General features: G+C 56.8%; 1 protein-coding gene across 1 annotated transcript; it reads right to left on the bottom strand.

Annotated features, from left to right (window-relative positions):
• Positions 1-6,430: 6,430 nt before the first annotated feature.
• On the bottom strand, positions 6,431-10,882 carry LOC145340253 (vitamin K epoxide reductase complex subunit 1-like protein 1). The gene is made up of 3 exons (XM_080184701.1): positions 10,693-10,882; positions 8,095-8,204; positions 6,431-7,155 (listed from the first exon to the last, which is right to left on the bottom strand). The coding sequence occupies exons 1-3, from the start codon at positions 10,872-10,874 to the stop codon at positions 6,932-6,934; spliced, it is 516 nt and encodes a 171-aa protein (XP_080040827.1). The 5' UTR covers positions 10,875-10,882; the 3' UTR covers positions 6,431-6,931.
• Between the last annotated feature and the right edge of the window lie 1,222 nt (positions 10,883-12,104).

Raw genomic sequence — 12,104 nt, forward strand, 5'->3', positions numbered from 1 at the left:
CAATATTGGCCAATTTGGACGTTCCTCTCTCTCTCTCTGAACCCCTACTGGGGGGGGGGTGGGGGCTCAACCCCCAAGTTGCCTTAAAGAGGGTCACAACCTCTGACCCCCACCTTAAAGAGAGTCCCGGACCCTCAATTCTCCTTCGAGAGAGTCCCAGACCCTCAATTCTCCTTCGAGAGAGTCCCAGACCCTCGATTCTCCTTCGAGAGAGTCCCGGACCCTCGATTCTCCTTCGAGAGAGTCCCGGACCCTGGATTCTCCTTCGAGAGAGTCCCCGACCCTCGATTCTCCTTCGAGAGAGTCCCGGACCCTCGATTCTCCTTCGAGAGACTCCCGGACCCTCGATTCTCCTTCGAGAGACTCCCGGACCCTCGATTCTCCTTCGAGAGAGTCCCGGACCCTCGATTCTCCTTCGAGAGAGTCCCGGACCCTCGATTCTCCTTCGAGAGAGTCCCGGACCCTCGATTCTCCTTCGAGAGAGCCCCGGACCCTCGATTCTCCTTCGAGAGAGCCCCGGACCCTCGATTCTCCTTCGAGAGAGTCCCGGACCCTCGATTCTCCTTCGAGAGAGCCCCGGACCCTGGATTCTCCTTCGAGAGAGTCCCGGACCCTCGATTCTCCTTCGAGAGAGTCCCGGACCCTCGATTCTCCTTCGAGAGAGTCCCGGACCCTCGATTCTCCTTCGAGAGAGTCCCGGACCCTCGATTCTCCTTCGAGAGAGTCCCGGACCCTCGATTCTCCTTCGAGAGAGTCCCGGACCCTCGATTCTCCTTCGAGAGAGCCCCGGACCCTGGATTCTCCTTCGAGAGACTCCCGGACCCTCGATTCTCCTTCGAGAGAGTCCCGGACCCTGGATTCTCCTTCGAGAGAGTCCCGGACCCTGGATTCTCCTTCGAGAGAGTCCCGGACCCTGGATTCTCCTTCGAGAGACTCCCGGACCCTCGATTCTCCTTCGAGAGACTCCCGGACCCTCGATTCTCCTTCGAGAGAGTCCCGGACCCTCGATTCTCCTTCGAGAGACTCCCGGACCCTCGATTCTCCTTCGAGAGAGTCCCGGACCCTCGATTCTCCTTCGAGAGAGTCCCGGACCCTCGATTCTCCTTCGAGAGAGTCCCGGACCCTCGATTCTCCTTCGAGAGAGTCCCGGACCCTCGATTCTCCTTCGAGAGAGCCCCGGACCCTCGATTCTCCTTCGAGAGAGTCCCGGACCCTCGATTCTCCTTCGAGAGAGTCCCGGACCCTCGATTCTCCTTCGAGAGAGCCCCGGACCCTCGATTCTCCTTCGAGAGAGTCCCGGACCCTCGATTCTCCTTCGAGAGACTCCCGGACCCTCGATTCTCCTTCGAGAGAGCCCCGGACCCTCGATTCTCCTTCGAGAGAGTCCCGGACCCTCGATTCTCCTTCGAGAGAGCCCCGGGCCCTGGATTCTCCTTCGAGAGAGCCCCGGACCCTCGATTCTCCTTCGAGAGAGTCCCGGACCCTCGATTCTCCTTCGAGAGAGCCCCGGACCCTGGATTCTCCTTCGAGAGACTCCCGGACCCTCGATTCTCCTTCGAGAGAGCCCCGGACCCTGGATTCTCCTTCGAGAGACTCCCGGACCCTCGATTCTCCTTCGAGAGAGCCCCGGACCCTGGATTCTCCTTCGAGAGACTCCCGGACCCTCGATTCTCCTTCGAGAGAGTCCCGGACCCTCGATTCTCCTTCGAGAGAGTCCCGGACCCTCGATTCTCCTTCGAGAGAGTCCCGGACCCTCGATTCTCCTTCGAGAGAGTCCCGGACCCTCGATTCTCCTTCGAGAGACTCCCGGACCCTGGATTCTCCTTCGAGAGAGTCCCGGACCCTCGATTCTCCTTCGAGAGACTCCCGGACCCTCGATTCTCCTTCGAGAGAGTCCCGGACCCTCGATTCTCCTTCGAGAGACTCCCGGACCCTCGATTCTCCTTCGAGAGAGTCCCGGACCCTCGATTCTCCTTCGAGAGACTCCCGGACCCTCGATTCTCCTTCGAGAGAGCCCCGGACCCTCGATTCTCCTTCGAGAGACTCCCGGACCCTCGATTCTCCTTCGAGAGAGTCCCGGAGCCCAGACTTCCCTAAAGAGACTGCCCGCCCCCACCCCCGTTAAAGAGGCTCCCTGACCTCTGACCCCCCCCTTAAAGGGGCTCCCTGACCTTTGACCCCCCCTTAAAGGGGCTCCCTGACCTTTGACCCCCCTTAAAGAGACTCCCTGACCTTTGACCCCGGCCACCCTTAGAGAGGTTCACCAACACCCGACGCCCCGTTAAATAAGGTCCCCGACCCCCGATTACCCTTTGAACGGGTGCGCTGGGGGGATGCGCTCGCTGGCAGTCCCAAATGGTGGACTTTTAATGCTTAATGCCAACGCCAGAAAACTAAACCTTCGACAGTCAAACTTAAAACCTCTCTCACTGTCTCTCTCTCTCTCTCTCTGCCCCCCTCTCTCTCTCTGCCCCTCTCTCTCTCTGCCTCTCTCTCTCTCTCTCTCTGCCCCTCTCTCTCTCTCTCTCTGCCCCTCTCTCTCTCTCTGCCTCTCTCACTCTCTCTCTGCCTCTCTCACTCTCTCTCTGCCTCTCTCTGCCCCTCTCTCTCTCTCTCTCTGCTCCTCTCACTCTCTCTCTGCCTCTCTCTCTCTCTGCCTCTCTGCCCCTCTCTCTCTCTCTGCCCCTCTCTCTCTCTGCCTCTCTCACTCTCTCTCTGCCTCTCTCTGTCTCTCTCACTCTCTCTCTCTGCCCCTCTCTCTCTCTGCCTCTCTCACTCTCTCTCTGCCCCTCTCACTCTCTCTCTGCCCCCTCTCACTCTCTCTGCCCCTCTCACTCTCTCTCTGCCTCTCTCACTCTCTCTCTGCCCCTCTCACTCTCTCTCTGCCCCTCTCTCACTCTCTCTCTGCCCCTCTCTCACTCTCTCTGCCTCTCTCACTCTCTCTGCCTCTCTCACTCTCTCTGCCTCTCTCACTCTCTCTCTGCCTCTCTCACTCTCTCTCTGCCTCTCTCACTCTCTCTCTGCCTCTCTCACTCTCTCTCTGTCTCTCTCACTCTCTCTCTCTGCCTCTCTCACTCTCTCTCTCTGCCTCTCTCACTCTCTCTCTCTGCCTCTCTCACTCTCTCTCTCTGCCTCTCTCACTCTCTCTCTCTGCCTCTCTCACTCTCTGCCCCTCTCACTCTCTCTCTGCCTCTCTCACTCTCTCTCTGCATCTCTCTCACTCTCTCTCTGCGTCTCTCTCTCTCTCTGCCTCACTCTCTCTCTGCGTCTCTCTCACTCTCTCTCTGCGTCTCTCTCACTCTCTCTCTGCCTCTCTCACTCTCTCTCTCTGCCTCTCCATGTCTCTTTCTTTCATCCCACAGCCCACCCACTCCCTCCCTCCACTTGCAAACAAAGCACTCAGACAAAATAGCAGAAGGAGAAGGCCATTCCGCCCCCGGAGAACATGCCCCTGTCTACATCAACGGGGACGGAGTAGAAAGGGTCGTGAGAGCTTCAAGGTGTCCAGATCACTGACAACCTGTCCTGGTTCCCCCCACGCCGACACTATAGTTAAGAAAGCCCCACCTCTACTTTCTCAGGAGACTAAGGAAATTTGGCATGTCCGCTACGGACTCTCCCCAACTTTTACAGATGCCCCATAGAAAGCATCCTTTCCCGGATGTATCACAGCTCGGTCTGGGCTCCTGCTCTGCCCAAGACCGCAAGGAACTACAAAAGGGTGGTGAATGTAGCCCCCAATCCCATCACCCAAACCAGCCTCCAATCCATTGACTCCGTCTACACTTCCCGCTGCCTCGGGGAAAAGCAGCCGGGATAATCAATGACCCCCCCCCCCCCCCCCAAACACACCCCGGACATTCTCTCTCCTTCCATCGGGGAAAAAGATACAAAAGTCTGAGGTCCCGTACCGACCGACTCAAGAACAGCTTCTTCCCTGCTGCTGTCAGACTTTTGAATGGACCCACCTCGCATTAAGCTGATCTTTCTCTACACCCTCGCTGTGACTGTAACACTACATTCTGCACCCTCTCCTTTCCTTCTCTATCAACGGTATGCTTTGTCTGTATAGCGCGCAAGAAACAATACTTTTCACCGTATCCCGATACACGTGACAATAATAAATCAAATCCTTCTCCCCATGTACTCTATGAACGGTATACTTTGTCTGTATAGCGCGCAAGAAACAATACTTTTCGCTGTATCCCGATACACGTGACAAATTCCTTCTCCCCTCTGTACTCTAAGAACAGTATGCTTTGTCAAGAAACAATCCTTTTCACTGTATCCCGATACACGTGACAATAATAAATCAGATAAGGGTTCTTGTTGATTTGTGTTTTGAGTTTTATATTCTGACACCCGCCCTGCCCCCAACACACGCACACTTCTTGCTAACAAGCTACCTACCGCCCCCCCCGTAACAAGATATTCAGTGAGTAGACTGTCCCCCCACCCCCAAGGAGAGAGAATACAGAAACTAGAAGCAGAAGCCCTTCCCGTCCACCCCACCCATCCATTCCCATCATGGCTGATCATCCAATTTAATAACCTGACACCCCCCCCCCGCAAACCCCCCAGCCCCAAATCCCATCCCTTCCCGAAATCCCACATCGTTTTATCCCCGACTCCTTCCCGTGGGAGTGAATCCCCCACCCTCTGGGTGAGGACGTTTCCCCCCCTCACCCTCAGTCCCTATAAGGTTCACCCCCTTATCCTCAAACTGTGACCCCCCCCCCTGGGTTCTGGACTCCCCCCCCGCACCACGGGGAACATTCCCACCCTGTCTAACCTTGTTCCGAATTTGATCAGTTTCTATCGGATCCCCCCCTCTTCCAATCCCCGGTGAACAGAATCCCAACCCACTCAGTCTCTCCTCGTGTCGACGGAGCCGGGGATCAGCCTGGGAAACCCCTCACTGTGCCCCCCCGCCTCTGTAGCGAGGAACATCCTTCCTCAGATACGGAGACCCCCAAAACTGCTCCCAATACTCCAGGTGTGGCCTCACCCTGTGCAATTGCAGTAAAACATCCCTGTCCCTACACCCCAATCCTCTCGCTCTGAAGGCCATTCTTTCCTGCCTGCTGTACCTGCCCGCTTACTGTCAGAGACCGATGGACGAGGACTCCGAGGTCTCGCTGAGTGTCCGCCTCTCTCAATTTACACCCATCCAGGTAATAATCTGTCTCTCTGTTATTGCTCCCAAAGTGGAGATCGCTCCTGAGACCAGAACTCTCAATGGGAATGACTTCCTGATTCAGAAACGCCTCAATTCAAACCCCTCTTCACCGTCTCTCTACAGGGGGGGGTAGGGAAACACCCACAGATCCTCCAGGTATCTCAGTCCTCAGCTAAAGTGTTTCTCGATCATCTCTCGGCTCCGGGGAGGGGCCACAGTCTGAGTGGCAACGACTCCGAGGGAATCTGGGACGACTGAGCCAGCGGCGATGGACAAAGGTTTACAGCAATATTCACAACAGACTGGAGTGCGAGAGAGAACGGCGCTCCCTCACTGACCCTCCCGCAGCGCGGGGCTCCCTCACTGACCCTCCCCACAGTGCGGGACTCCCTCACTGACCCTCCCACAGTGCGGGACTCCCTCGCTGACCCTCCCGCACTGCGGGGCTCCCTCGCCGACCCTCCCCACAGTGCGGGACTCCCTCAGCACCGACCCTCCCGCAGTGCGGGACTCCCTCAGCACCGACCCTCCCACAGTGCGGGACTCCCTCAGCACCGACCCTCCCACAGTGCGGGACTCCCTCAGCACCGACCCTCCCACAGTGCGGGACTCTCTCAGCACCGACCCTCCCACAGTGCGGGGCTCCCTCAGCACCGACCCTCCCACAGTGCGGTGCTCCCTCAGCACCGACCCTCCCACAGTGCGGGGCTCCCTCAGCACCGACCCTCCCACAGTGCGGGACTCCCTCAGCACCGACCCTCCCACAGTGCGGGACTCCCTCAGCACCGACCCTCCCACAGTGCGGGACTCCCTCAGCACCGACCCTCCCACAGTGCGGGACTCCCTCAGCACCGACCCTCCCACAGTGCGGGACTCCCTCACTGACGCTCCCACAGTGCGGGGCCCCCCCAGCACTGACCCTCCCGCAGTGCGGCGCTCCCTCACCGACCCTCCCGCAGTGCGGCGCTCCCTCAGCGCCAGCCTGGGGAGTCTCGGCCTGGATTGTGGGGTTACATCTCCAGCATGTGTGAGGAAAGGGTGAGGATTTCGGCCTGAAGAACACTCCCCTTTATCAGTGTGTGATAAGCTGTCCGTCTCTCAGCAACAGTGGAACTCCTGTGTCAACATCTGCCTGTTGGATTGCGCTATGTCAACAGTCACAGCGCAGTTGCAGCCTCCGGCCACTGGCAGCGCCATGCCAGGAGTGTCTCACAATCTCACTCACTGTGATGACGGATATGGAGCCCAGGCCTTTGTGTAAATATATATTTTAATACACTCAGTGTACATCTATCATGTTATTGTTACAGGACAATGATTTAGTTTCTGATTCTTTGGCCCAGAGTAATATTTTTTGTACAAAATAAAATATACATTAATGAGAGATGGGTGGAGGCTGGTGAGTTGTGCCCGCTGTCACGCGCTTCACTGCATCGCTTTGTCACGACAGATTGTTCCCTTCACCGTGTCACTCCCGCCGCTCCTGCCTGACCCCTTACCTCCGCATCCCAGATCTCCCCCGACCTCCGTCACTCCCAGGAGATCCTGTGACAATTACACACGCTCCCCGCCGCGCACTGGCACCCCTCCACGACACTCACACCCAGGCAATCACACCCCCTCAATCACTCCCCTTCCTGCCGACAATCACTCCCACAATTGTTCCCGAGATTAGCCTGCCTCTCCGCCCTCCTGCCATCGCTCCCCGTCTCTGATCACTCCTCTCGCTCCCCTCCTCGGGGACCCCGGGGGTCACTCCTGTTTATCCCGTTGCCGTTGCCAGCCCCTGTTAAGGTGGACCAGCCGCCTGTAGTTGAGGAGGAACAGGAGGCCATTCAGGGCGTAGGTGGTAACGCACACCAGGCAGAAGTCGTGAAGGATGAGGAACAGCACGTAGGCGAGGTACAGCGAACCGGCCAGCGAGACGACCGAGGAAGCAGCGAGGGCAATGGCTGCCATGGCACTGTCCGTCAGACCTGGCGGAGGGGAGGGGAATGGAGGAGTTAGAGAGAGAGACAGAGAGAGAGAGCAACACAGAGAACACTGGCGCAGAGTCGCAGCTATTTACACCCTGACTGGTGTCTCTCAGTCCCCTCTCTCTCTCTCTCAGGGAGATATCTGTACACTGACTGGTGTCTCTCAGTCCCCTCTCTCTCTCAGGGAGATATCTGTACACTGACTGGTGTCTCTCAGTCCCCTCTCTCTCTCAGGGAGATATCTGTACACTGACTGGTGTCTCTCAGTCCCCCCCCCCTCTCTCTCTCTCTCTGGGAGATATCTGTACACTGACTGGTGTCTCTCAGTCCCCTCTCTCTCTCAGGGAGATATCTGTACACTGAATGGTGTCTCTCAGTCCCCCCTCTCTCTCTCTCAGGGAGATATCTGTACACTGACTGGTGTCTCTCAGTCCCCTCTCTCTCTGTCTCAGGGAGATATCTGTACACTGACTGGTGTCTCTCAGTCCCCTCTCTCTCTCAGGGAGATATCTGTACACTGACTGGTGTCTCACAGTCCCCTCTCTCTCTCAGGGAGATATCTGTACACTGACTGGTGTCTCTCAGTCCCCTCTCTCTCTCAGGGAGATATCTGTACACTGACTGGTGTCTCTCAGTCCCCTCTCTCTCTCTCAGGGAGATATCTGTACACTGACTGGTGTCTCTCAGTCCCCCCTCTCTCTCTCAGGGAGATATCTGTACACTGACTGGTGTCTCTCAGTTCTCTCTCTCTCTCTCTCTCAGGGAGATATCTGTACACTGACTGGTGTCTCTCAGTCCCCTCTCTCTCTCTCAGGGAGATATCTGTACACTGACTGGTGTCTCTCAGTCCTCTCTCTCTCAGGGAGATATCTGTACACTGACTGGTGTCTCTCAGTCTCTCTCCGGCACCCAACGCGAGATTGAGGTAAGTTTTCTTACTGAGGAGAACTTGCAGGAGATAGAAGATGGTTCCGTACACACCGTTGGGTTGGTTTAAGACGCTATCGTGTCCAAATATCCCTCCCAGGAGCCCGAATCCTCGGCCCCACCTGGAACAGAGAGAGAATCGTTACCTGGGGAGGAGAGGGGCGTCTATTTCACACTCTCCCCATGCTGCACTGAGTGGGGGGTTCTGATCACAAACAGGGGATATAAAGACACACACTCAGTTGACAGAATACTGATCAGAGTGCGAGTCTTTACAGGTAATCGAGTCTTACAGACAATGTGAGTGGAAGGAGCATTAAGCACAGGTTAAAGAGATGTGTATTGTCTCCAGACAGCACAGTTAGTGAGGTTTTACAAACCCAGGCAAGTCACGGGGGTTACAGATAGTGTGACATGAACCCAAGATCCCGGGTGAGGCCGTTCTCATGTGTGCGGAACTTGGCTATCAGTCTCTGCTCAGCGACTCTCCGCTGTCGTGTGTCGTGAAGGCCGCCTTGGAGAATGTTTACCCGAAGGTCAGAGGCCAAATGCCCGTGACCGCTGAAGTGTTCGGAAGGGAACAGTCTTGCCTGGTGATTGTCGAGCGATGTTCATTCATCCGTTGTCGTAGCGTCTGCATGGTCTCCCCAATGTACCATGCTTCGGCACATCCTTTCCTACAGCGTATCAGGTAGACAACGTTGGCCGAGCTGCATGAATGTGTATCATAACACACAGGAACAGAATGAGGCCACTCAGCCCATCAAGTCTGCTATACCATTCAATCACAGCTGATATTTTTCTCATCCCCGTTCTCCTGCCTTTTCCCCCCGATCCCCATCCCCATTCTCCTGCCTTTCCCCCGATCCCCATCCCCATTCTCCTGCCTTTTCCTCCCGATCCCCATCCCCGTTCTCCTGCCTTTTCCCCCTGTCCCCATCCCCATTCTCCTGCCTTTTCCCCCCGATCCCCTTATTAATCAGGAACCTATCTATCTCTGTCTTGAAGACACTCAGTGACCCCGGCCTCCTCTGCGGCAAAGAGTTCCCACACATTCCCCACTCTCTGGGCTGAAGAAATCCCTCCCCATCTCTGTTTTAAAGGACCGTCCCTTTACCCTGAGGTTGTGCCCTCTCTGGTTCTAGTTTTTCCTACTAGTGGAAACATCCTCTCCACGTCCACTCTATCCTGGGCCCCGCAGTGTCCTGTAAGTGTGACGTACCTGGTGGACGGCGTGCTACGTGAGACCGCCTTGAGACAATCCACACCTCTTTAACCTGTGACTACCCCTCTCTCCACTCGCGCCATCTGTCCCAGTAAAGACGCGCACTCCGACCACTATCGCTGGGCAGAGACCAACAGCCAGGTTCCGCACACATGCGGACGGCCTCATCCGGGATCTTAGGTTCACGTCGCACTCCGTGTAGCCCCCACCATTTGGCCGGGGTTTTGCAAAATCTCACCAAGTGTCCAAGCTTGGGACAGTCCGCATCACTTTAACCTGTGATTATCCCTCTCTCCGGGTACTCTCTGTACCTGTAAAGACTCCCATCCCAACCATTATCTTGTAAATTGAGTTTGCGTCCTTATCTTGCAATTGTGTCTTGGCCGCTATACGCCAATTTTGGGAAACCCAACTTCCCGCTCATCCGATGAAGGGGTCGGCACTCCGAGAGCTCGTGGTCCCAAATAAACACGTTGGGCTTTAACCTGGTGTGGTTAGGCTTCTAATTCTGCCCATCCCAGCCCAACGCCAGCATTTCCCAACTTTGGGTTAAAATAGGACATCTTTAGCGCCCAAGACTGTGGAGGGGGCGGGAGTTGGCCAGCCTGAGGTCCTGCGCGCTGATTGGGCACTGTGGGCATTGACAGACAGCCGCCTACACCAATGGGAGCGGCGAGTTAGCCCTTGACGCACAATGGCATGCGCGCGGGGGAGGGAGGGGCGGATCCCACGCCGAGGCACTGAGAACGATTGGATGGCTGGCGGTTGATGGGCGGGCGAGCCGTCCAATGGGCGCGCCGAAATGAGGGCCGGGTGACTATGACGAGAGCTGGGCGGGCCACCGCCACGGCGGTTGACCAATCGGATGTTGGGGAATGAGGCAATGGGTGACAGGCACGCGGGCCAGCCAATAGGGAAATACGGACTCAGGGCGCGTGGCAAATGCCAACCAATAGAAGGTGAGGGGCGGAACAGAGACAATGGGAAGACGCGGCGGCAAGCCGCGTGGCGGTGATGGACCAATAGAGAGTGGGGGGGCGGGAAAGGGCTTGAGTGGCGGGTGGGGGAACCAATGGGAGAGCTGGTCGGGCACACGGGACAGCCAATGGAAAGGGCGGAAGAGAAAGCGGGACGAGTGACAGCGGCAGGAACCAATCGGGTTGCGTGCGTTAGGCCCGCCGGCCAATAAGAAGGTAGAGGGCGGGATACGCGAGTGAGTGACGGTTATCGAAACCAATCGGGCGGGCGCGCAAAGGGGCGACCAATAGGCAAGCAGGGGGCGGGCGCAGGCTTGCTGATGGACAGGCGGGGGGTCCAATCGGAGCGGGTCAGAGGGGCGGGAGCCCGAGGAGGAGGAGAAGGCACAGCCAAGGCCGCTTTCTCACCGGGAGGTGAAGACTTTGGAGCAGCTGACGGACTCGCTGATGTCGCACATGGCGCGGTAGGTCGGGTCCCGCTCCTTGGAGGTCTCGACGTGGAAGGCGTAGAGCGAGAGCGCCAGGCCCAGGCCGCAGGCCAGCCAGCGGGCCCGGCTCTCCCAGCACGGCGTCGCCGCCGCCGCCGCCATCTTGCTGCAGGCGGTACTGCGGAGCAGGCCGGGGGCGGCGCCTGACGTCACCGCGTGGGTGCCGCGTTACGTGACGGAGCGGGAGGCGAGATGACGTTATCAGGCTGGAGGCGCCATGACGTCACTGAGACCGTGCCGGCTCCCGGCAGAGCCTCCTGGGAGTTGTAGTTCCCTCCAGCCGCCATTTTGTCCCCATGAGGACAAACACAAGAATACCAAATTTCACCCATCAGGACAAACACAAGAATCCCTAAATTTCAACCATCAGGACAAACACAAGAATACCAAATGTCATCCCACACCCATCAGGACAGTCAATGGATGGGAGGCTGGTTTATGTGATGGGACTGGGCTACATTCACCAGCCTCTTGTAGTTCCTTGCAGTCTTGGGCAGAGCAGGAGCCCACACCAAGCTGTGATACAACCAGAAAGGATCCTTTCTATGGTGCATCTGAAGAATGTCGGGATTCCCCAGATCCATACAGAATGTGGTAGCAGTCATAAGGGGACGAATGGCCAACTCCTGTTGCAATTTCTTACAGTCTTATGATTACTGGACTCCGAATGGGTCAGGGGTCAGAGAGCAGCACCGGAGTGTGGCATTCACTGCAGAGAATCAGCCTTGATCATATTGAATGGGGCTAGCAACCTAGAGGGGTTGAATGGCACACTCCTGCCTCTCAGCACCGCCCCCTTCCCAATGGTCACAAGGTGGAGCCAGGGATGCTGGGGGTTGTAGTTCCTCTGGTGGCCACCAGCAGGGAAGAAGGAGACAGCAGAACTACAACTCCCAGAATCCACTGTTCCCCTATTCTCTGCGCATGCGGGAGATGCCCTCCCGGTCGGGAGGAGCCCGTGTGCGCATGTCCCCAGACGGAGAATCATTCCGCATGCTTCCAACAGTAGAGCTGGTGCGCCTGCTCTCAAACTGCAGACTCAGTGCGCATGCTCCGAAATGGAATACTCATGAGCGCAAGCTCATGAACAGGGACCATCTGCGCACGCCAGCAAACGGATAAACAATGCGCATGCCCCGACCATGTGCATTCTGGGTATTGTAGTCTGCAGCATCGGGCAAAATGGCGGCCGGGTAAACTACAACTCCCACAATGCTGTGCGTCCACTGAAAATTAAATTCTATTCTAACAAATTATTTGACAGCCTTCAATTCAAAAGTGACCGGAGCGAGAAATGAATTTTAGGGCAAGGATTTTAAAAATACTACATAT

Source organism: Carcharhinus amblyrhynchos, unplaced genomic scaffold (assembly GCF_965287045.1).
Source record: "Carcharhinus amblyrhynchos unplaced genomic scaffold, sCarAmb.v2.hapA scaffold_875, whole genome shotgun sequence".
NCBI classification, from domain to species: Eukaryota; Metazoa; Chordata; class Chondrichthyes; order Carcharhiniformes; family Carcharhinidae; genus Carcharhinus; species Carcharhinus amblyrhynchos.